The sequence below is a fragment of the Trichosurus vulpecula genome, chromosome 5 (genome assembly GCF_011100635.1).
Source record: "Trichosurus vulpecula isolate mTriVul1 chromosome 5, mTriVul1.pri, whole genome shotgun sequence".
In the NCBI taxonomy this organism is placed as follows: Eukaryota; Metazoa; Chordata; class Mammalia; order Diprotodontia; family Phalangeridae; genus Trichosurus; species Trichosurus vulpecula.
This window is the reverse complement of record NC_050577.1, coordinates 193,584,269-193,609,315: the sequence shown is the minus strand read 5'-3', so window position 1 is coordinate 193,609,315 and position 25,047 is coordinate 193,584,269. Positions and strand designations below refer to the sequence as shown.

The following is a 25,047-nucleotide window of genomic DNA, read 5'->3' as shown; positions in this document are numbered from 1 at the left end:
AAAAATTCATCTGCCCCAAAAACTTGATACAGAATTTTCCAAAATGTCTGGTATCTTCCAGATGAAGAATTTCAGTGTGTTTTGTGCTTATTTGTTACATTATCAAAAGAGAACACATTTTGATTAGTTTGCCAGGAAAACTGATTTTTGACATCAGGAAAGCTGGAAATTTACTAGCCACATTTCAACAAAAAGTTTTGCGTAATTAGTAGATGGGATTGAAAAATTGAGTCATGATTTAGTGAGCACAGCCAAATGATGCATTTCTTCCATTGGATCTAAAAATCTTTGTAAGATTTCTTTTTTCAGCTATGACAGTCAGTAAAACCAACTATTGAAATAAACAAGTACTGAAACAAGTTGAACTTAGCACTAGACTTATGAATGACCACATCACAAAATGTTAAACCAAGATTTTAAAAAAAAATGAGCATATTCAACCATAGTGCTCTTAACCAAAATACTGACTTTTAGTGAACAAAAGGTTTTTTGTATGATTTATTAAGTAAGTTATTTCAAAATACTGTTTATTTCATCATTACCACATTTTCCCTATTTTTTATTCTATGGTTCATAACGTACATAATACACAAAGTGTCATAACTTAAAACTGCACTAAGACTTCTGGGACACGCTGTCTATTAATACAACACAACGACTGCTAGTGGGCTGACATACCTGCTTTCCTCCTGTCTACCCAGAGACCCCTCATAGAACCTCCGCCCGCGGAACTGACTTCTATCCAGCAGAAGCCTGGCATCCAGGGGCGAGGGCGGACTTCCGGCCCGGGTACCCTCAAAACACTCGCCAACAGTACTTCGCACTTCAGCTACAACTGAGACGCGTGGGCGGTGCGCTAGAGAATCCCCCCACCCAGGGCCGTTTGGGCCTTTTCATTGGCTAGCGGGCGCGGGGAGGGGTCTAAGGAAGCAAGAAAACGACTTCTCTTTAGTGATTGGCTGGCCAGCTCCCTGGGGGCCATCTCATTGGTTAACGAAACATTCCGGCTTTAGAGTCATCATTTGCACTCTGGGACCAGGTGGTGATTGGCCTTTCACGAACCAGGAAACACGAGGGCGTGTTACGCAGTCCATTCGCTAATTGGCCGGGGACTTTGCAAGTACCAAGTGGTGGAAGAAGAGCAGTCCTCCCCTTTCGGATTTGGGGTGGGGGAGCAAAAAGAGCGAACATTTGGGAAAGTTGCGATTGGCGAAGGCCGAGGGGAGGGGCGGGGAGCCTTCGGCGGGTCTCCGGAGCCGCGCTACGGTTCTGTCTCCGCTGGGCGCTGATTGGACCTCTGGGTTGTTGCATCACCTCAGAAGGCGGGGCCCTCCCCAATAAATCCTGAAAGCCGGGGCTGAGGCTGCAGTAACTTTAGCTGCAGTTTACGCTTGTGTCTCTGTGAAGAGGCGGAGACCGTGAGTCGAGTTCTGCGGAGGACGTCGTCGCAGTTGCAGCGTCTCGCGCTCGCTGCCTCCGCTGCCGCCCCGAGAAGGAGACGGACCCTTCCACGCCCTCTCCACCAGAGAGATGTAAGTGGAGCCTGTTGATGAGTGGGGAACCCTCGGGGCCCATCCCACCCCCGCCCCGGACTCTGCAGGGGGTAAAATGGCGCATTGCAGCAGCGGCCGCCTGGGCTGCTGAGCGCCCACCCCCGGGCTATGCCGGCCGGGCCAGAGAGGCGCTTCTCCTCGCCATCACTCCGCTAGCGCTCCCAGGCCCCCCCCCCCCCCCCCGGGGTCCAGGGCGCTCAGCAGCCTCCTCCAGGGGATCTGTCTCTCACTGAGAGAGGGGGTGCGTGGTGTCCCTCAGAGTGGAGGGGGGAGTCTCAAGTGGGCAAGGGAAGTTGCGGACCAGCCCTGGTCTCACTGGAGCTGGACCCTAGGCTCTTAGCCAGCCTCCTGTCTTTGCTGTCCCTGGAGCCACATACGGGGGCGTGTGCCTGAGATTGGCTCCAGGAGGGGCGCCCCTGCGGGGGGGTGGGGCAGGCTTCCCCCGCAGGCTGTCCATGGGGGGTGGGGGGGGGACAGACTGGCAGGCGGGCGACATTTCAATCTGGCAGGGTCCACTAATATGCCTTGCAAGCATTTTTTCCCCCTCCCCTGTCTCTGCCCTGCCCTCTCTGGAGCCAAATAAATGCAAAGAATTTTCCCACCCAGTTTATCCAAATGGCCCCCATTTTTCTTACTGTACCAAAAGGGGCCAGAGGGAGAGATCTCGAGCTGTGGTCGGCAATCTCCCGAGTTATCGCCCCACGTTGTCAGTGATGGAAACGTGCTTTCATGCAAGCATGACCACTGCCGAAAGCCATGGCCACGTTGGTGATAGGGGTCCACGACTGCAAATTTTAAAACGTTTACTCGTGTGGCATAAGTTCACAACGGGCTGAAGACCTTGGAAATTAATACCTGTTTTCACTATCAGTCAGCCACACATCTCCAAAGTACCATCGTTTGGTAAGGGGGAGATAGTATGTCTCAGACTCCGGGCTAATTCACAACGTGCTTCTTTTTTATTATGTCTGATTTAATTTGAATAACTACAGAGCCGTTAAGTCATGTTTGATCATCAACACTACTGAGTCCTGAGTTTCTTGTTATTTTTTAGGGTGTAAGGGAACAGTGAAAACAAGGGGCTTCTCTCTGACTTAAAGTTCCAGTTGGCGAAACCATGTGGGATGTACTTACTGAGATGGCTCCTTGCTTCGAGCATCGAGCAATCTCTGACCTTAATGCTGTCATTGGTGCCACCGTTCTGGCCCTCCTCCAAAACTAAAACTGCTGCTCTAGAACCCGTTGAATTTTTTAGTCTTATTCATGGATCGGGTTACTCAGTCCCGGTAGCTTTCAAAAACTGAGTTGCTTTTATACTTTTCCTTTCTTTCCCTGGATTTCCCTTCTGCTTTAGGAGGGGAGCAGCTCACACAAGCTTCCTTTGGAATTTTTTTCCTTCTGTTCAGGAGATTCCTTAAGTAATGGGGGTGATTGGGAAGGGATTTTTGTCCTGGTGTAACTTGCTGGTAGAGTCTAGGAGGACTAGGAAAAAGTGAATTGTTAGTTTTCAGCGGAATTAGCTGTGCTGATTTCCGAAAGTTAACAGATAATCTGGTTTGAGATGATCCTTTGTGAGGAGGGGATGAACAGTGGATCCGGTTTATATTAGCTTTCGTAGTCTCCTTTGCCCTATGAGATCTTTTTCTCCCAGCAGAATATAGGATTTCCTTTCCATTTGAGGTATGGTAGGAATCTTATCCTTAAACTTTGAAATAACAGAAACCTTATCATATCAGATGGATATTTTTTTCCCTTTTGTGAAATGAGCTTCATACTAGAGCTCTGGAACTTTTTAAGGCAAAGGCCTCCATTTTGGTTGTATATAAGCACAAACCTGTTTAGAAGATTCCTGTGCCAGGGACTCTAGGTGGTATCTAAAGGCATCTGAATGAATGGTTGGAATTCACATCATGAATCTGCCTCCTGCTATATCTAGAAAAGGGGCGACTAATCCATGATGCATGTGCTAGGACTGGGAATATAAGAGTCTGCAGTCTCATGACCCAGTGAGAAACACCTTCTTTTCACCTCTTTTACAAGGGAAGGTTCTTTCTGAGCAAGCTTCCTCCATTTTACTAATAAGCCTGTCTTTTGGTATTTCTCCAAGTTTTCTTATATTGAGCAGCCTTAGTGTTAGTAGCTACTGCATAGAGCATAACCATAAACAGGATCCTTTTAAACAGAAATCAGTTTGCTCTTTCCCTTTCCTTATTACTGGGAGAACACTGCTATCCACAAAAAGCTTCTCTTTTCCCTCATCAGGGCTCACATATCAAAAGACTAGTTTTTTCTTTCCCTAGCATGAAGTCATTTCTCCCATTCTAAGCTGTTTTTATAAATTGGCTAAAGTGTCAGAAAACACTAACATTCTGGAAACATTTGAATTTGGTTCAGTATCAGAGAAAGAAATCCAGACCATCTTCCTTGATGCCACTATGGCAGTGCTTTTGTCTGCCTTAAAAATTCTAGTGTTGGGACCAGCCTTTCTCCTTTTACTTTTTGTGATGTGGCTCCACACTTTGAAGATTGTCTAGGAGAGGAATAACTTTCGAAGAGTGACCACTTCTGCTTTGAGTTTGCTAGGAGGATGAGAAAATCGCCTTTTTGTTTCTCCTCATGTGTACTTGGTTAATTTCCCTCCTATTTCAATAGGTCTGCTCCAGCACAGCCACCTACACCAGGAGCCCCAGAAGGGGGTGCCCCAGGAGGGGGTCCACCTCCTAATACAACTAGTAACAGGCGGCTTCAGCAAACACAGGCACAAGTGGAGGAGGTAGGTGAAGATGATTTGGTTCCCCTACAAGTGATGAAAGTCACAGTCATTAATAAATTAATATCTAGATTGTGGAAATACCAACTGAGAATGAGAGGGGTTGAAGAGGCTTTAATGCTATAGTCCAATCTCTTCCTTTTTACAGATGAGCAAACTGAGACCCAGAGTGGTGGTTTATCTACCATTTAGTGCTGGAGCTAAAATTCAAGTACTTGGACGTTTTTGGACCAATGCTTCTCGTATCACACACACTTTTCTTCCTCAGGTGGTGGATATCATGCGTGTGAACGTGGACAAGGTTCTGGAAAGGGACCAGAAGCTGTCCGAATTGGATGACCGTGCAGACGCCTTGCAGGCGGGAGCATCACAATTTGAGAGCAGCGCTGCCAAGCTAAAGAGGAAGTACTGGTGGAAAAATTGTAAGGTAAACTGGCTTTCTTCCTTCCTGGGGCCTAGGGTCAGTGTCATGCTATCATTTAGGCGCCACTTCTCTCCTGTACAGATGCTGATTGTTTGCCCTTGAAGAACTGAGAAAGTTTGGAAGAAGTCTTCAGGGCCTCCCATTTTCACTCATTGGTCCCATAGCATATTTTACTGACTGGCTCTATAATAGCCCCATGTTGTCCACTAGGATATTCTGGAGCACAGTGAATTGAATTGATGACTTGGGAAGGCATGCCCTGAGGTAGCTTTTGGGTGGTTGGGGAGGACATTTTGTTGTTGTTCTGTTGTTTCAGTCCTATCTGACTCTTTTGACCCCATTTGGAGTTTTCTTGGCAAAGATACTGGAGTGGTTTGCCATTGCCTTCTCTAGCTCTTTTTACAGATGAGGAAACAGGGTTAAGTGACTTGCCCAGGGTCACACACCTAGTAAGTATCTGAGGCCAGATTTGAACTCAGGAAGATGAATTCCTGACTCCAGGCCTGGTGCTCCGTCCACTGTACCACCTAGCTGCCCTGGGAAGGGGAGGGTGGGGGTGGAGTGCTGAAGGGATATACCTCCTAAGGCGATTGACTTTGGGACTGGGCTTTGGCTGTGCTGGCATATGCCATCAATGAGGCATCTCAGGTTGGAGTGTGTGCCCAACTTAATTCTTATTTCTTTTACTTGCTGGTTGTGTGACTGACCAAGTTTCATTATTGCATGTCTGATCCCTGGTTTCCATCCTTGTAAATGGGAGATAACCAGTACTACTGTAGTAGCTCATTCTGTAATGCTTCAGAGTGCTTTGTTGTTAATCTCAGAACTCTGAGCTCTTCCTAGAGCACTTGTGTTTTAGGGCATTTTTGGAAGAGGAGTACTAAACTATGGCTTCCAAAAATTGTCCCACAAATATTTTCACCAAATTATTCTAAATCATTCTGCTTCCCCCTAAAAAACACCATCTTGCATCCTCCATGAAATTCCCAGGAAGACTCACTGTGGATTTGTTTGTCTGAAATACTTTTTTAAAAAAAGCCTACTTTATTTTTTTTTGTACCAGAAAAACCCTATTTTACACCGTTGTTTTTAGAATGCACATAGAAATGTAGTCCAACTTATACCCAAAAAACTAATCCCCATTAGGATAGGAGAGAACTATTCTGATTATTGTCATGTGCCTGCTTCATGAGACCCAGGCAGTTGGGGAAGGGGAGGAAGGAGAAGTTAAGATTGCAATTCTTTCCATAGTGGACCAAGAAAGGAGAGACACCAGTCACCTAGCTTGAAGCTAGGAAAAGCTACCTTTCTGTTCAGCAGGTCTGGAGGAGTTTGGTTGGTCAGTGGGAGCCAGTGCTGATTCTAATGCCTTGCTGGAGCAGCAGCGTAAGATGTGCTCCTGGACACTTAATATGAAAATGTTCAGGCACATATGATGTCTAAGTTGAGATCTGGATGTTTTCTCATGAAAATATTTTTATACATAGTAGGTAAGGGAACATTTTCCCCACAGAAACAAGTTCCAAGTACATGGAGACTTAGAAAGTTTTTGGACTACAACCTGTTAGAGAACTCCTGTATCAACTGCTTCGGAATGAACCAACCCTGCCCCCCCCCCCAAAAAATAATAAAAATGCACAAAGAGAAGTGAACCAGCATCACCGTTGGCAAATGTAACATCCATTTACAATTTTGTGGAGCTCAGGCTATTTTCTTAGGCCACAGTAAACAAAGGAAGGGCATCCAAAGATCCATCCTGGTGCAGTAGCTTACCAAGTGGATATCAATAGAGGAAACCTTTACACAACATATTAAAGTCTTTTGGGTGTCTTGATATTTCTACAATTGCCTCAAGAAATGAGGAATTCCTTCTGCTTGTAGTTTAAGAAAAGGCAATCCTGGATCCTCTTATTCTTCTGACTCCCCTTTATCTTACCTTTGTTTTCCCAGATGATGATCATGCTGGGAGCCATTTGTGCCATCATCGTGGTAATTATTGTAAGTAAGTATCATTGAAATCACTGATGGGGGTGAACAGGTGGGAAAGCCCCAGAATCTTCTCCCTTGCCTGCCTGGGGAACTGGAGGTACTCTGGGTGAGGTATGGAATGACTGGCTCCTTTTGTGGGACAGAGAACCTGGCCTGGTGGGGTTGAAGTGGAGGGACCAACAAATAGGACATAGGCACCTCTTGGTGCTGGGCAAGCCCTTCATCGAGATTTTGGAGGGAGGCCAGTTCTCTTGTGTTTGAAGGAAGAGGGGCCATGGTGCTACTGTCAGAGGGAAACACTGGGGACAGGTCATCTGTGCCTGACGGATTTGAATGTCTAGTAACTTGGTTAACTTGCCCTCTTGTTTTCTTCTGTCTCTTTCTATCTGTGCCTTCCTGATTCCTGTCTGCAGTCTATTTTTTTACTTAATGTATCACCCCCTCCTTCATTCCCTGCCCCCACCGGAACTCATACCCCTTTCCCACTGTTCACTTCCCCCAGCAGGCCCAATCCATCCACCTTGTCCTTACCCAGGCTCCTTCATTTCCTCTTCTTTAGTTGCTTTGGTTTGTACTTAAACCTCCCCACACTGGACATGCTGGGGGTGGCTGCATTCTCACTCCATGAAGCACGAGTAGCCAGTGTTTGGCCCCTCCCCTTCAGAAAACACTCGTGCCCAAACCACAGGAAGTGGAGTAGAGGTCAAGGGAAAAGCAGGTCAGTTAAGATCAGGTCCAGAGGAAGCTGCCCAGGTGGGAGCAGGGACTGCAGGGGCCAAGGCAGCCCAGTGTGAGGATTGGTGAGACCCTAGGGAAATGGCAATCCCCTCACAGCCACCCTCACCGTGCCTCTTACTGAAGCCTCTTAATGGCTCTGCAGCAATACCAGGTGGAAAAAACTTGGCCTGGATAATGACCATCCTGGGCCATCAGAAATCACAGGAGTGGTTTTGGTCCTGCAGCAGTATAGCTTTATTACGAAAGATGCTTTGGGCCGGGGGCAATGATATGATGCAGGGTCTGATCATTATTTTTTTAATTAAGTACAATACTTGTAAGCCTAGAGGACCTCTAGTTGTGTCCACTCCCAGTGTGTTCCTGGTGCGTGGTGTTTTTAGATTTCCCTTCCTCCCTTGCTGCTGCTGCTGCTGCTGCCACCTTCAGTCTGGCCCAGGATCTGCCAGTGCTTCTGGTGCTGCCATTCTGTTTACCACAGAATTGGTAGCTTTGGACACTTTTCCCTTTGACTTAGAAAATATTGGCACTATTTTGCTCACTGTCTGCTTGCCATTTAGAAGTGGTACCTAGAGGTTGGTAAGATGTCAGGTCAGTTCTTAATAGAGAAGTCTAATAGTGTGTGAAGGGACCCAAAAATATCCTTTGCCGTCAGAATTTGGGACTGTTGTTTAATCTTAGTCATTGTAAAGATACTGAAAAAAATGTGCCCTGGGAACTTAGCTGAGGGTAAGGTGTGAGGTAGGGGACCTCATTCAAGAGTAACAAGTCAACAAGCATTTATTAAGCACCTCACCTCCTATGTGCCAGGCACTGCTAAGCACTGGGGGTAAAAACAGTCCCTGTCTCCTCAAGGAGTTCATTTCCTAATGGGGAAGCCAATAGATGAACAACTAAGTATCTATAAGTCCATACAAAATAGAAGATAGTCTCAGAGAGAAGGCACTGGGGTGGGAGCTGAGGAAGGAGGAGGAATGGGGGGGAGGAGAAAGTGGTAGTTAAGAAGGACCAGGAAAAGCTTCCTGATAAAGAAGGTCACCAAGGTTTGGTTGGGATAAAGTAGCCTCTTTATAGTTGATGGTTTATTTCTCCTTTCCTTTTCATAGCAGGAAGGTAGAGGTCTGGGAATTGGAGGTCTCTGATACCTTGGGAAAGTCCTTTCTCAGCTCTGCCCCATTGTCATACCAAAGACAGGGATGTGGTGATAGGCCCAGCCTAGAACCATGACTATAAGACTTTTCAGGGAAGTCTATTGTAGATGCTAGACCAGTGTCTTCCTTTTGTGGGTGTCTGCTGTAGCTATTAGCTGTGTGGCTGTGCTGACATTTAGGTTTTCTTCCTCCAGAGCCATCACTTTGCCACCCTCCTTACCATTTAGTACCTCTTCTCTCTAAGTCCACCCTTTACTCACCCCTTCATGCTAATTTTAACTCTCTTCTTTCCTTCTGTAGTGCTTGGGTTTATTGGCCCAGGCAGAGGGATCATAACTGTGTCCAGTTTTCTGACTGTACCATAGGGATTTCCTTCTAGCTTTAAGACAGGATGCCAAATGAGACTCTTCCTGGGCAGGTACAACCGTGACCTCTTTTCCCACTCATGTATAGTCAAGCAAAGGGAGTATAGGGCTTGGGGCTGCATGTTCACCTTCCATGCACCACCATTTTATTTGCAAAAAAAAAAAACACACACACCCTTCCCCAACCCCTGCCTATTCTCATATTCCCTTTGTCCTGCCCTGTGGCGGGACTGAAGAGCTAGAAGGAAGCAATGAGTGTACCCTCCCAACGTCTCCCCCAAGAAGGTCTCCACTACCCTCTGGGCGCCTTCCTCTCTTGGGGGGACACCGCTGGAGAAGAACCACCACTGTCCTCGCTGCCTCTAGAGCCAGGAACAAACCAGCCCCCTGGGCTCACTAAGCCCCAGCCTCTTCATCACTTTAAGCGCTTTGTAAAAGGATTTTGCACTCTGGGTTTCTTCTGTGGCTTAAGAGCTCCCTTTCAGTGACCAGAATAGATTCTCTAAGGTTGGCTCTATTTGGAGGGGTTGGGGGGTGGGGGAGGATGTCTTCCCTCCTACTTTCTCACCACCTGACCTGATTCTGTCTCTTTGCTATCATCCCCATGCATGGGCAAAAATGCTGTTGTACACCCAGGACTTTCCAGCCAAATGAAGCAGATTTCCCCATGTTCCCCCATCCCTTCCGGTTTGTCATGAGCCGTTGTGGGGTTTTTCCACTGTGTCTCTTGTCCCCTCTCTTGTCTTTCTTTCCCTTCCTCCAATCTCATACTTGTATAAAATAATAACAATTGTATTCTAAGTAAGGCATGTAGCACATTTACCAATTTCGTGTACTCTGAGAAAAGAAAAAAATACAAATTCCTGCCACCAACCTGAAGGCTTCTGGGTGACTTGACCTAAACTGGGGGCGGGACACAACCATGGGGCAGATTTCTCCCTAGGTTAAAGCACTGGTGCTTCTGTGCTATTTGCTCTCTTGATTGAGATTAAAGATGCCCTTGTATGTTGGCAGTGGAACTACTCTCCACTCTTGTGTTCCATGTTTTGTTTGATTTCTTGTTGTGAGACCCATGGCTGTCCACCTAGAAGCAGGTGATAGCTGGTGGAGGTGACGACAGGAAACTCACTGGACACTGCAGCTGCAGATATTCTCTGTCAAATACTTAATTTCCTTGGCGCTACCAGAAACAACTGGCCATCCTCAGGAGACCTGTGTCGTCTTCATTCCTGGACAGAAGCTTTTCCAGAGCAAATTAGCCAAGCGTACTCTGAAGAACACCCTCTTTGCTCCACTGTACTTAAAGTTGCAGCCAAATAGATCACATACTTTTGGAAACTAATGGGGGAAACAGCTGTGAATAGGGGAGAGGGCAGCAGGTTTTCTCATCTATGGCTAGCTGAAAAATACATTGCTGAGCGGTTTTTTTCCTGAGAAGACTAACTTGGTGACATTTAATGGGCTAAGAAGCTTGAGCTGAACCAAAAACTAGGCTAAAGGGTTGTGGGCATTACATATGATGGACTGGTGGGGTCTGCAGATTACTGACAGGCAGCTCGTTAAAAGAAGCCTAATTGCACACTAGGTGACCTCTAAAAGTTTCTTCTAGCTCTAAAACTGACCTTAAGGAATCTTCCATGTTCTGTGATTTCTGGAAGGAAGTTGGACAAGGTAGAAGAGACCCATCTCCTGGGCCACTGAAGATGGTCAGTGTGAAATGTGTACATCTCTAGTGTACTTTGCACTTTATTGCCTGCAGTTGGCCTTGTACCTTCAGGGCCTGAGGGCCCGTTAATCTTGTGCTACAAGATGGCCCCTTCAGGATCATCCCCAAGGAGTCCCATTGTCATAGAGACAGACACCTCTCACAGACACCTGAATTTTCCTGATGACCCAAGATATGCCCTCAGCAGTAGTCTTGCCTCAGGTCCGTGAGGACAGCAAGAGGTCTCTCAGGCACCTACTTTCTGTAGTTGGCAAGATGAGTAGAACTCACACTTGTGGAATAAAGGGCACTAGACTTGGGAGTCAGGAAGACCTGAGTTGATATCCTGCTTCAGACACTAGTTGTAAAATCCTGCACTCATCTGTGAAGGCATTAGACTTAATTACCTCTAAGTTACCTTTCAGTTCTACATCTGAGTCAAAAGCAGTCGCTACAAGAAGGAACATTAGGAGAGGTACAGATTTTGGCAGAGTATGGCTTAAGACTGGTTATAGAGAAGGATGTGGGGAACTGAGGGGTAGCGGTGAGCTTTTATAGCTCTTCAGAGTGATTGGCAGCAGGGAAATTCTAGGAATGGGGAGTTTTCAGGAAGGGCATCTGGACCTAAGGGAGACCTGGTAAGTAGTCTTAAAGTTTTTCCCTTGGCCGGGGATGGGGGAGGAGAAGCCCTTGGAAGTCAATGGAGTCATCCAGTGTACCTGAGCAGGAGAGAGCCAACTTTCCCATCATCCTCCCCCAAGCCCAAGTTTTAGATAGTACTCTTCCAGTCCACTCAGAGGCAGTGACACAGCTTCCAGTGCCAGTTGTTTCCTCTCTTTGTCCTCCCTCATCCCTATTTTGGTGACAAAGGGGATCACCTCCTCAGAATCTTCCTTCACCCAGGAGAAATAAGTGGGAGTCTCCACTATGCCAAAGGACATGGTTGGGGACTGAGCAGTTAAGGGTCTGTGATCTTAGAGGAGTTTTTCCCATTACCTCTGGGATGCTTCTGTTAAATTTAGTGTGGTATATCCCTCAGTCAGAACCTGAATAAATACCCTCTAGAGCAGAGAAAGCTCCTCATGTGTGAAGAGAGAAGGTGGCTTTGAGGAATAGTGGGGAGCAGTGGGAATTGATTCATCAAATTCTTAAGGATCTTAGCATTTTACATTGAGAGGCTGGAGGGGGTACATACTGATATTGTTACCTTTCCTTAATTTAGTGATTTTTTTAAAATCTCAGATACAACAATTGGGACTTGCTTTTCCTCAGCCAGAGAAGTGCATCAGTTTTATTTGTGTATATTAGCTCTCTACCTTACTAGAAAGGAACCCACCTGAGCCCCCAGGGTGCACCAAATGCTCTCTGCTTCTCACCACAATCTTCCTTAGCTCTACCACACCCCAATATATATTCTGTTCCCTAGATACCCTTCTCCACTGTCCCTAAAGTCAAATGAAGTTCCTAGGTAAGGGAGGGGAAGACACCTGGGCAGGGGGTGGTGTCGAGGGCCCCTAGGAGGTGTCACTATTGAGTGGGAGTGTCCTCAGATCTCCTACACCCATAGTAGTTATGCCAGGAGCCAGGCCATGGTGGAGGAGAATGCTGTCCTGTCAACGCCTTGGCTAAATGTGGTTTAGGGGTAAGAGGCAGGGTCAGGCTTTCGGTAATCTTCTTGGATAGGCACAGTGCTCCCCTCCTCCTGCTTTGGACAGCAGGGGCCTGGGTCTTCTCTGAATCCAGTTAGGCAGAACTTGACTGGCTTTTTCTTGTCTGTAGTTGGAGACAGACAGGACAGAGGTTGAGAGTGAAAAAGAAAAGGAAATACACAGACAAGAAGAGAAAGGGAAAGTGGGCAGATGAGAGAAAAGAGAATAATGATTAAAAGGTGTGAGGAGACAGGAATTGGAAAACCAGAGAAGCTGAAAGGGGAGGGTAAAGCCCAAGCAGGAAAAGAGGAGGAAGAATGGTAGGGTGGAGGCACAAGAGGAAGACAGGATTTGGGTGGAACGTAGAGGACACAGTGGGTGAAGCATTATTGAGGTGGGAATGAGGCAGGAGTCCAAGTACTTGGGGAAAGGAGCCAGGTTGGAGATAGGGAATAGGTTCCTTGGTACCCAGGTTGTACCTTGTTCCTTTTTGAGTTGGCGATTTCTTTTTTTCAGTATAAGCCAAGTCCCGTGTATGAGGATGGTCAGAATCAATCCACAGAAGATGAGGATGTAAATGGTGACCTGGTTGGATGGGGCTGTTTCTGCTGTAATAGTCAAAGGGTCTGTGGGAGGGTCTCCCTCTCCGGTGCTGCTTCCCATTCTGGCCCCACACATTTTCAGATCAGACACCCAACTCCTTTTCTGCTAGATCCCACCCAGGAATGGGGGATCTTCATGACTGGTGGTAAAACTTACGTGGGCTTTGGGCAGCTGTTGTTGGGGCACGTGTGCCGGCCGTCTCTGGAGAGAAGAGACAAGAATGAAACGCATTTGATCCTCGGTCCTGTATCCTGGCTCAATAACTTTTTATCAGTTGGTTATTTTTTAAGGGGAAAGAAGGTAGATGGGATGATGAAAGGAATTCTCACCACTTTCTTCCTCTCAGGGTTTGTCTTTGAACACAAGACTTAGGATCCTGTTTTTATTTATTTAGAAACATTTCACAGTTTTACTCACACCACCCCCCAAGTCCCTCTGGAGAAACCTTCCCAGACCCTCTGAGTTGTGTACACGCGATTAGCCCAAATATGCCCCCCCCCAATTTGCTTGTCCAAGTTCCTTCAACCTGAACTTAGGTAAATATATTGATAATATCAAAAAATTAAAGCTATCTTATTAAAAGGTAAGAATGAAAAAGATTAGCAAAAACAAAAAGGGACAAAAACAAAAATATAGATTCTTATTTAAAATAATACGCACTCCTCCACCCTCCCTACCTCCCTGATTCCTCTTAACGCTTAAGCAAAACTGACCAACAAAGCATTTTGATATGATGATGTATGCAGCATTCCACACCCGCGATTCCTTCCCCAAGTCCCCAACACTGCTCTCTCAGGCTATTCTCTTTTGGGGTCAGTAGGATTTAAAGCTTTGACTTTGGGTGGAAGAGGCAAATATAACTCATGGAGGATCCCGGGAACGAGATTCTCCCATAGCAGAGTCTTTTGGGGCATATGGCCCCTCATGCCTGCCCATCCCTGAGCGATGACTGAGAAAGCTTGACATCAGGATGAAGCCTACCAGAGTAGTAACTTGAGTGGGTGTCGGTAGGATGTTGGTGTATAGTTGCAGCATGTTGATGTGTACTTCTGATGGGATACTGGGGTGTTCTCAGCAGGTATGTAGGTTGGGGATCACAGTTGGTACATTCCTTATCTCGACACCGTTGTCCCTGGGGGCAGGCACACTCTGTATTGGTAGTGATGTTGCATTGCTGAATTGGAAAGCCTGGGAAAGATTGAGGGCAGGGTAGGAGAGTAGAGAGAGACATAGTCACCCGGAGGTCCCCCCTTATTCCCTCTCAAAACATCCACTAATATGGCCCTATAGTGAAATACCCTAGGGCCCTAGGGACAGCTGAGATGAGATTCCAGTTTCAGCATCCCTGTTCCTATCATCCTGACTAGGCATGTAGCTCCATCGCCACGAACCCTTGAAGTCTGTTCCCCTTAACAGGGATCCTCTCCAAATTCATCTCCTTAAGGTGCATCCTTAAAGTACTGGATTTCCACTGTCTCCCTAATCTGTACAGTACCCCCAATCCCCATACTTTCCAGCAGCCTCCTCCCCAGCTCCTCATTCACTCTGCTCCTCCATGTCCCCAGCCCCACTCCCCTTTCAGCCTCACCATCGTTACAGATTCGACAGCTCTCACATTGGCGCTGGGCATGGTGGTCTGGGGTGAAGGAGGATCCAGGAAGACAGGATTTACAGTGAGGATCCTTCCCATCATCATCACAGTCCCTCACTAGGAATGTGCCTGTGGAGGGACAGGGTGAGGGATTAAGGGCCTGGGGAACTCTAGCCCTGCTCTCTAACCCAGTTTGGGGTGGAACATGTCACTGGCTTCAAGATCCCTCAGTTACTGTGTTCAATTTTTTTTCTTCTCTGGTTTATATTTTTCACTCTAAGTCTTTTGGCTCCCTCCCTCATTACCCTTCATGTTTCTCTGTCCCTCACTCCCATCCATCCCCTTTCTAGTTCCTTCTTACCTGGATTACATAGTCGGCAGCACCATGATCCTCGCTCCACCTGGTACTGTCCCTGCGGGCAGTGATGCTTGGGTATTACCCCTGGTGAAAGTCCCACCAGGATTGCCAGAACCCACAGCCACCAAGAAGTTCCAGCAGCTATGGTTCCTGTTCTCGGGCAGTCTGTCGTCTCTGGCTCTGCCATGTCCAGGCTTCTGGTGGGTCAGCTCCTTTTCTGCCTCTCGCCTGCCTCTTCAGATACAGCTAAGGAGGAACTTGTCTATTGCTCTGGCCTGGACTCTTTTCAGCTTAGAGCTGTGTTGGACGGACGAAGACTCCTGATGTGACTCACTTCTTTCTTGTGGCCCCCTGAGCTCCCATCACCCCCGGGCCCGGCATGGTCTCCTCACCCACCTCCTTCCCCTTTTCCATGTGCTAACCAAAGTACTAAAGGGCAGACTCTGACATGAACACCTTGTGAGCTGCCTGTCTTCTGAGACACTCCCTTCCTCTACCATTAACACACCCCCCTCATATACATACCCTTTTATGCCCTTCTGTCTCTGAGTCTTATACATACACACTTGCCTTTCTCACATGCATAGTGACACATGGTTCCAGAATTACTGAGATGGAAGAGATCCAACTAGAGGCCATCCAGTGCAGCCCATGCCTCTACAGGAATCCCCTCTATTGTATTTGACAAGTGATCATTCAGCGTTCACTTGAAGGGTGAATGTATGTGTGTGTTGTATATATGAGCAATATGTGTGTGTGTGTGTATATATTGTATATATGGGCTGTGTGTGTATTGTATCTATGAACTATATGTATTGCACATATAAGCTATGTATGTGTGTGCATATAGTATATATGAACTATATGTGTGTATATTATATATATAAGCTATATATGTGTGTGTATATATATTATATATATGAGCTGTCTGTGTGTGTATGTGTGTTTTGTATATATGAGCTCCCTCCACCTTACTGGAAAGGAACCCATCTGAGCCCCCAGGGTGCACCAAGTGCTCTCTGCTTCTCACCACAATCTTGCTTAGCCTTGCCATACCCCAGTGTATATTCTCCTGCTCCTCAACACCCTTCTTCACTGTTGGTGAAGCCAAATATATATATGTAAATATATATACACATATGTATGTATGCACTCATTAGCGATCACTGAGTCTTAAATCACCTGAGGAACTTTGGATAGTTCAGGAAATTTTCCCAACAATAATGCAATCATAGATTTAGAACAAGGGGGGACCTCAGAGGTCATCCAGTACATGCCCCGCCCCCCTGCCTTCATTTTACAGTTGAGGAAACAGACCCAAAGAAATTGTGACTTACTAGCATTCACATGATACTCTAAGGATTTGCAAAACACTTTATTATCTGTTTCTCATGAGTCCGCTGGGGCTTCTTGACCCGTTTTACAGATGGGATTCAGTCTTGAGGGCATCTTTCTAATAATAGTTTGTATAGCTCATTCATGTATCCCACCCACCCAGGGCTCACATCATGGCAATATATGAAATTGGCTCATTTCTGCTCCTCCTGCGCCATTCAGGGTCCCAAGGCAAGCACTGAGCTTCCAATTAGCATATGAACATAGAACAAAATTAGGTTTAATCCTATAACTATTAAAAGGCATATGAAGAACAACAAAATAGACTCAGAACAAAATAGACCCCAGAAGATCAATCCCTGCCTCCGAAGAAACAAATGATAGCACCAGTATGGGAGGTCCTGGTATCTACAGTGGTGATGAGAACCTCTGTGAAGGCAGATCCAGCTTTAACTCCTTGCCTTTTTCTTCTCTTATGTGTACATGCCTGTGCTCATATACACACATCTATACCCCTCCTCTTAGGCATATGGTTTAATATCTTTATATTACCATTGATTTACAGTGCCTTGAACGTATAATGAACACTTAATGTTATTTGGGGGTAAGGAAAATGCGTCTTTACCCAGACCAACCATCTGCTGCCTTCATCCCTATTCATGTGCTGTTGAATGAAGCTGGAGAAAATCATGAACCTCTGCTGAACGGGTCTATTACCAGTTTTTATTACATAATCTCAATGGGCCCTCACTGTGGCAAGGCAATGCTTTCATGCCTCCCTAAATCATTTCACTATCCAACTCACCACAGGGTTCCAAACATTTTGACCCCTTCTCAAGGCTCCCCTGGCTCCCTCCCCCATCCTCTCTGCTGAGAATCTTGCCTCCTGGTTTACTGAAAGAAAAATGGGGCTCTTCATGGAAAGCTCCCTCTTCTTCCCTCCTCATCTCACATTACTCAGATGCCTTCCAGGGCTATCTCCTTCCCCTGCCATGCCTCACATGAAGAGGTAGCTCTTCTTCTTGCCAAGGAGATCTCTGTGTGCCCACGTGTTCCCATTCTATCTTCTCCATTAGATTGCCGCCTTTCTCATCCCTACTCTTTCACTAATTTTCAATATTTGTCTGACTACTTGTCCATATCTCTCCCATCTTCAAGAAACCCTTACTTGGGGGCAGCTAGTTGGTGCAGGGGATAGAGTACTGGCACTGGAGTTGCTGGACCTGAGTTCAAATGTGACTTTAGACTCTTATTAACTATGTGACCTTGGGCAAGTCACTTAAACCAGTTGCCTAAAAAAAAAAAAAAGGGAAAAAAAAAGAAACCCTTACTTGGTCTGTCCATCCCCACCACAATATCTTTGGCAATATCTTCCTTCCCTTTCCTGGTTGAACTCTGGAAGGTCATCTACATGCAATGGTTCTGCTGCTTTCTTTTCTCTGTTCTCTTCTTAACTCTCTGCAGTCTAATAAAAGGGAAGGAAAGAGAACAAGCATTTATTTAATGCCTATCATGTGTCAGGCACTGTGCTAAGCCCATTAAAAATATTGTCTCATTTGCAATCTATTGAAATCAGCCTTACCCCCCTCCCTCATATACACACATACACATACCCCACCCGTGGATACACAGGAAAATTGAGACCCAGAAGGGGGAATGAACTTATCAGAGCTGCACTTAAGGGGTCAAGGGCTGATCTTAGACTAGAATTCAGTTCCCTAACTTCCATCCTAGGGTTCTTCCCATGGCATTTCCTCTCCCAGAAGGGCCTTGATGACACAAAGCCAAATGGATACCCTAAATATCAGAGTCAGGATGCAGAAAGGCTAGAGCAGTGGTTGAAAACTCAGGTAGAAACAGATGCAGCCCCACATCCGCTTTTGTTGTTGGTCAGTCATTCAGTCCTGTCTGGCTCTTTGTGACCCGATGACCCATAGCATTCTAGGCCTTTCTGTCCACTATCTCTCAAAGTCTGTCCAAGTTCATATTCATTGTTCCCATGACACTGTCTATCCATCTCACCCTCTGCTGTCCCCTTTTCTCCCTGCCTTTGATCTTTGCCCACATCAGGGTCTTTTCCAATGAGTCCCATCCTCTCCTCATGTGGCCAGAGTATTAAAGCTTCAGCTTCAGTTTTTGACCTTCCAATGAATAGTCTGATTAACATAAAAAAAAATATGGTCTCATTTGATCATCATAACAACCTTATGAGGTAAGTGCTATTATTAACCTCCATTTTGCAGTTGAAACTGAGGCAGACTAAGGTGTGTTAAGTGACTTGCCCAAGATCACACAGCAAATAAGTGACAGGCTGGATTTGAACTTTGGTCTTCCTGACCCCAGGCCCAACGTGCTATATAAACTCCACCACTTAGCTCCAGCCTTATTCAACTGAAAGGACTCCCTCCAAATTGAACAATGATCTCTTAATCTCCAAATCTAATGGCCTTTTCTCAGTTCTCACCATTCTTCAGCTTTCTGTAGCCTTTGACACGAAATCATCCCTTTCTTCTAGATGATCCTTTTTTTTTCCCCTGGGTTTTTACGACACTGCTCTTTCCTGGCTCAACTACCTATCTGACTGCCCCTTCTCAGCCTCCTTAGTTGGTCTTCATCCAGGTTGTACTCAATAACTCTGAGTGTCCCCCAAAGTTCTGTCCTGGTCTCTCTTCTTACTGTTTTGTTTTATGAGTTAATCAGCTCCAGTGGTCCTTTCTATGCATGTGATTCTCAGATCGATTTATCTATCTATCTATCTATCGATTTTTTTTTGACCCCTATTAATCTCCAGCTGCCTTTTAGACATCTTGAACTGGAAATGCCATAGGCATCTTAAACTCAACACATCTAAAACTAAACTCATTATCTTTCCCCCCAAACCCTCCCCTCTTCCTAACTTCCCTGTTGTGTCTTGGTTATCACCATCCTTCTAGACACCCAGGCTCACAATGTAGCTGTCATTCTTCATTCCTCACTCCCACCCTCTTTGCCAAGTTTTGTCAATTTTGCCTATGAAACTATAAGCCTCTTTCTCTCCTGGGCAATTGTGATAGCCTGCTGCCTCAGATCTCTCTTGTGTATAGTCTATCCTTTACTCGGCAATCAAACTGATCCTCCTAAAGTGGGATCTGACAATATCGCTCCTCTTCCCCCTCCATTCTGTAAACTCCAGTGGCTTCCTCTTACCTCCAGGATCAAATATGAAATCCTCTGCTTAGCTTTTAAAGTGCTTTATGATGTGATACCTTCCTGCTTTTTCAATCTTCCTACACCTTACTCTCTCTACTTACTCCACGATTCAGTGATGTGGCTTCTTTGCTGTTCCCGGAACAAGATATTCCATTTCCTGACTCAGAGCATTGTTCACTGGCTATTCTCCATGCCTGGAATTCCTTCCTCTACTGGGTACTTGGAGATCATTCCCCCATCATGAGTCTTTATAGTCTTTTCTTACCTTTTCCTAATACCCAAGGATAGATTTGTTTTTGGAGAACGTTGGAGGAGAAAGCATGGATCAGTGGGGGTGTTGAGAGCAACCCCCCTCAATTGGAAATCTCAACTATCTCCCCAGTCAGATCTTTCTCTCTCTTCTTGGTCTCTACTGGGGTTTTCGGGAACCTGTATCCCCCCAAAGGAGGCTGAGGCATAGGGAAACCTTCCTACTCCCCCCTATGCTTTGCAGCATAGGGGCCTTGACGCTGCTTCCCTACTTCTCTCAAATTGAGTCTATGTTTCCGTTCCCCCCAAGTCACATCCCCTGTGGTCTCAATATATCTGTGATATGTTTTTTTAACTTTTTTTTCTCTTGCTTTTTGCCTCTGTTCTTTTCTTCCTTTTGCCTCTACCCACTGTGGCCCCTCATTAGATCTGGCTTCCTTAAGTAGGCGGAGTTGGTGGTCGCCTCTGTGAAATGATTTCAGAAGATACTCAACCCAGTATTTCACTCAAAATATTCTCCACAGCCTAAAATGGTGCCTGAAATCCCATCATTCGTGATTCATTACCTTTGGGTCTTCAACTTGATTCAACTCGACATTTTTTTTTTTTAGCTACTGCTTTATTCTTGGTGATAAGGGAAAAACAAAGATGAATAGTGATGGAGTCCTAATAGAGTTGCTCTCAGCCCCAATACTTCATTATCGGCAGCAGGCCCACTGAACCGACCTAGTTCCCCGACCCTCCATGTCCTAACTTATGCCTCACTGCTCACTAGAACAACAGGTGTGTCCCTGAACTCTTAGTTCCCACAGAAACAGAAACCCAGCACTGTCCCATAGACTTCCATGAAAAAGGTGTGTACTCACAGTCACAGCATACACAATATCTATCTATCTTGACCAGACAGGACCCCAATAGGTAGCCAATTGGAGGGCAGCATGACCAGAATTCTTGACCACCAAACTGTAGAAGGGGCCCACACCACAATAGTTCCTGTGCAGTTCCACTGAGGCTAGGACCCCTCCTCTATTAATCCCTTTATAAACTCCTCCTGCCTTTTTAATATTAATGATATTTCTATATCCTATGTAAATATTGATTTTGTAATCAGCATCTTTACCCTATAAAAATCCATCTGATGGTTCCTCTTGTAACTTAGCCCACTCCATGAGAGGCATCAATCTCAATAAATGTCTATACTTGGATTAGAAATGGTTTGACTGTGAATTCTTTGAGAGGGTTCCACCACAATATATCATGAAACCCTAACAGTTTTTGGCCCTAGGTGGGCAGAGTATTTCACATTTATATGGTACTTTCCTCACAGTCGGGACTTTTTAACCTGGCATCTGTGAACTTGGATGGGAAAAAGTACAACTTTATTTCAGTATATTTAGTTTCCTTTGTAATCCTATGTATTTTGTTGTATTTATTTAAAAACATTTCTGAGAAGGGATCCATAAGTCTCAGAAGAAAGCCACAGGAATCCAAGATACTAAAAAGGTTAGGAAACCATGCTCCTAGTGGTGTAGATTGTAGAGAATAGAGAGCTGACTTTGCATCTAGGAAGACCTGTGTTCAGATCTCAGCTCTGATACACCCTGGTTCTGTGACCCTAGGCAAATAATCATTTAACTTCTCAGAGATTTCAGCAATTCTGTTGAAGGTGGCCAGCCTAGATTAGTGGATGGAAATCTCCTTATCCACAAATTTCTCATGCCAAAGAAATCACGATTAGCCCTTATCCCTTACCTTGTGAAGGAGGAAGTAAAAATACTATTTTTTTTTTTACAAATGAGGAACTGGAGGAGTAGAATAATTTCTTTAGCTGACTTGTCATACAGACAATAATTGTCCAAACCAAGTATTCTTCTTCAAAACCAGCGCCCTTTCCACTGTATCAGGGCAATGTGGATCTTCCTCAAGAAGTTTAGAATCTAATAGAGAAAAGCAAAGCATACAGGAATAAGTACAATACAAAATAGAGTCAAGACTAGATAAGAAAGGTACAAAGTACTGAATATGGCAAGAGCTTAAAGGATGAATCAGTCACTCCTGGCTTGGGAGATCAATGGAATAAATGTTAGTTAAGTCAAACTCTATGCTGGGCACCATGGAGAAAGCACAGATAAATAAGATAGGGTTCTAAATATGAATATAAGTAACAATATGAAAGTATATGTATCATAGGCCTCTTGAGAGGTAGACATTCTACTTTTCATGTGAAGATCCTGGGAAGTTTAATTTGTGAAGGGATTGGCAGAAGAGATGGAGGAGGACCATGACTCAATTTGGGAAAAGCATATGGCTGGGGGAAGCTGCTGACAGGCAGGTGTGGTAAGAGGGGTGGTGTGATGGGACTGAGTGAACGATATGGTAAGGAGCTTCCCCTTCATCCTTCATTGGTGGTAGCTCTAGGTGGTGAGTAGAATATGATCTCTCCTGTTCACTTTTTCTGTCCATCTCTGACTCTCGGCCCAATCCCTCAGACAGCTTTCATGGTGTGTTCCTTAAAGAGAAGTCCCCTTCACTGTTGTGTAGATGTTATTTTTGACTAGAGTGTGCAGAGAGGACAGTTCTGAAGAGGTTTTATATTTCACACAGTATATAAGCTAAGACCCCACTTTCTGGATTAGTGGTCAGGGAGAGCAAGTATTATTACAATATTTTGAACCCTTTGAGTCAAAAGCAGGGGAGTAGATTCTGTGTGGATCTGGGCCGTTTACTTCTCAAAGCCCAAAGGCTCCTAATTGTCCATCATCATGGAACTCATTAAGAGAGAGTATCTCTGGACCCCTAAGACTAGGCTTCTACCCCTCACTAATCCTGGGAGAAGGAGATAAGGGAGGGGAAAGTAAGCAGTGATTAGAAGACAAAGTTCTCCCTCCGAGCTGGTCCAGTAGGTGGAGATCTAAGTGGTCTGTGAAGATTTTGACCCCCACCCCGTTTCTGGTTGGGGAAGGGAAGGAGAGGCAGGTCTTCTCATGTAAAATTTGTTCAGTCATATCTGTCTCTTTGTGACCCCATGGACCAAAATGTCCATGGGGTTTTCTTGGCAAAGATACTGGAGTGGTTTGCCATTTCCTTCTCCAGTAGATTAAGGCAAACAGAGTTAGTAAGTGTATGAGGCTGGATTTGAATTCAGGCCTTCCTGACTCCAGACCTAGTTCTCTACCCACTGAGATGTCTAGCACCTGCTAAATCTTCTCATAATCCACATAGATGCCTAGTGCTACAAAAACATCATAGAAAGAGGAGTCACCCAGAAAAACTGAGTATAATACTTAAGGGGAAAAAAATGGATTTCCAGTGAAATAGAGGACTTTCAAATATTCTTGATGAAAAGACCAGAGCTGAATAGAAATAGACTCTCAAATACAAGAATCAAGAGAAGCATGAAAAGGTAAAACAGGAAAGAGAACTTGTAAGGGACTTATTAAAGTTGAACTGTTTACATTCCTACATGGAAAGATGATATTTGTAACTCATGAGATCTTTCTCAGTATTAAGGTAGTTGGAGGGAATATATATATACATATACATATAGCACAGAGTAAGTTGAATATGAAGTGATGATATCTAAAAAATAAGATTAAGGGGTGAGAGAGGAATATATTGGGAGAAGGAGAAAGGGAAAGGTAGAATGGGGTAAATTATTTCACATAAAAGAGGCAAGAAAAAGCTTTTACAATGGAGGGGAAGAGTGGGGAGGTGAGAGGGATTGAGTAAACCTTACTCTCATAGGATTTGGCTTAAGGAGGGGATAACACACTCAATTGGGTATGAAAATCTATCTTATCCTACAGGAAAGTAGGGGAGAAGGGGATTAGAAGGGGGGATGATAGAAGGGAGGGCAAATGGGAGGAGGGGGTAATCAGAAGCAAACACTTTTGAGAAGGGACAGGGTTAAAGAACAGAATAGAATAAATGGGGGTGGGATAGGATGGAGGAAGATATAGTTAGTTTTTCACAACATGACTGTTATGGAAGTGTTTTGCATGACTACACATGTATAACCTATATCAAATTGCTTGCCTTCTCAATGAGGGTGGGTGGAGAGGGAGGAAGGGAGAGAATGTGGAATTCAAAGTTTTAAAAACAAATGTTAAAAATTGTTTTTATGTGCAACTGAGAAATAAGATATATAGGCAGTGGGGTATAGAAATTTATCTTGCCCTACAGGAAAATAGAAGAGAAGCGGGTAAGAGAAGGGGGGGGTGGCGAGTGATAGAAGGGAGGGCAGATTGGAGGAAGGGGCAATCAGAATGTACACTGTCTTGGGGTGGGGGAAGGGGAGAGATGGGGAGAAAATTTGAAACTCAAAATCTTGTGGAAGTGAATGTCAAAAACTGAAAATAAATTAATATAAAAAAAGAGGAGTCATTGCTGTCGGGGTCTTGTTCCTCTCTCATCCCTTAGTGTGTAGGTTGGAGGGTCTTGGTTCTTCTCCTCTCCTACCACATTTCAATATCTCCTCTAGCACCACCTTCATTTTTTTGACCCCTTGTGGTTAGTTAGCACTTTTAGTGTGGTGTTGAATTCTATTGTCAGAATGGTGGAAACATCATATCTGTGTGTATTTACTCATCTTTTCCTTGGTTCAGAGAAGAAAGTTAGATAGTCAGTGATTAAGAAATACGGGCACAGTAACAGCCACAATGTGTGATGACTTTGATAGACTTAGCTCTTGTCAGCAGTGCAAGGACCTAAAACAACTCCAAAAGACTCATGATGGAAAATGCCATCCACATCCAGAGAAAGAACTATGGAGTCTGAATGTATAGTGAGGCAGACTATTTTCTTTGTTTATTTTGTTTTGTTTTTCTCATCGTTCCTCCCATTTGTTTTAATTCTTCTATACAACATGACTAATGTGAAAATATGTTTAATAAGAATGTATGTGTAGAGGCTATATCAGATTACATTCCATCTTGGGAGGGAAGAGGGGAGGGAGAGGGAGAAAATTTAAAACTTAAGAGAAGTGAATGTTAAAAACTAAAAATAAATTAATTTATTTTTAAAATGTGGGTAAGACATTCAAAAGTTTGTCACTGTCAGGAAAATTTGTGCTTCACTGGTATAGCCTTTGAAAACCTTTGCAATAAGATGAGGTATCTGAGGAGAGGAACTCATTATGCCAATAGGAAAAGTAACAAAAATCATATGATCACATTGATAGATTTGGAAAGGAGCTCAGGATGGAGACCTGTGCGTAAAATGCAGGCCTTGTTCACACGTGTATAGAGGGACTGAAAGGGACCCAGTCTCCAGTGCTGAAAATCCCACTTGGGAGGAGAGTTGAAACAGGTGAGAGTTTGAAGCAACGTCTAGTGGCTTATATAGCAAACCAAGTAACTATAACTCTCCCAGCCCTGCATCCA

The 25,047-nt window shown here is 44.9% G+C and overlaps 2 protein-coding genes across 2 annotated transcripts; one reads left to right on the top strand and one right to left on the bottom strand.

Moving 5' to 3' along the window:
• Positions 1-1,062: 1,062 nt before the first annotated feature.
• Positions 1,063-10,281, top strand: VAMP1 (vesicle associated membrane protein 1). Its single transcript, XM_036761951.1, has 5 exons — positions 1,063-1,532; positions 4,206-4,326; positions 4,592-4,750; positions 6,698-6,749; positions 7,150-10,281. Coding segments are annotated over exons 1-5 (351 nt in total). The 5' UTR covers positions 1,063-1,530; the 3' UTR covers positions 7,167-10,281.
• A 1,684-nt stretch (positions 10,282-11,965) lies between these two features.
• Positions 11,966-15,145, bottom strand: CD27 (CD27 molecule). Its single transcript, XM_036761637.1, has 6 exons — positions 14,897-15,145; positions 14,533-14,664; positions 13,926-14,132; positions 13,101-13,145; positions 12,821-12,949; positions 11,966-12,465 (listed from the first exon to the last, which is right to left on the bottom strand). Exons 1-6 carry the CDS (start codon positions 15,078-15,080, stop codon positions 12,329-12,331), a joined length of 834 nt encoding a protein of 277 aa, XP_036617532.1. The 5' UTR covers positions 15,081-15,145; the 3' UTR covers positions 11,966-12,328.
• Between the last annotated feature and the right edge of the window lie 9,902 nt (positions 15,146-25,047).

Coding starts and splice junctions, on each gene's coding strand:
- VAMP1 (XM_036761951.1), top strand. Junction 4,327..4,591: donor CACAGGCACAAGTGGAGGAG/GTAGGTGAAGAT, acceptor TTTCTTCCTCAG/GTGGTGGATATCATGCGTGT. Junction 4,751..6,697: donor ACTGGTGGAAAAATTGTAAG/GTAAACTGGCTT, acceptor TTGTTTTCCCAG/ATGATGATCATGCTGGGAGC.
- CD27 (XM_036761637.1), bottom strand. CDS start 15,080: ATGGCAGAGCCAGAGACGACAGACTGCCCGAGAACAGGAACCATAGCT. Junction 14,665..14,896: donor CTGCCGACTATGTAATCCAG/GTAAGAAGGAAC, acceptor GTCCCTCCACAG/GCACATTCCTAGTGAGGGAC. Junction 13,146..13,925: donor CCACTCAAGTTACTACTCTG/GTAGGCTTCATC, acceptor TCTTCTCTCCAG/AGACGGCCGGCACACGTGCC.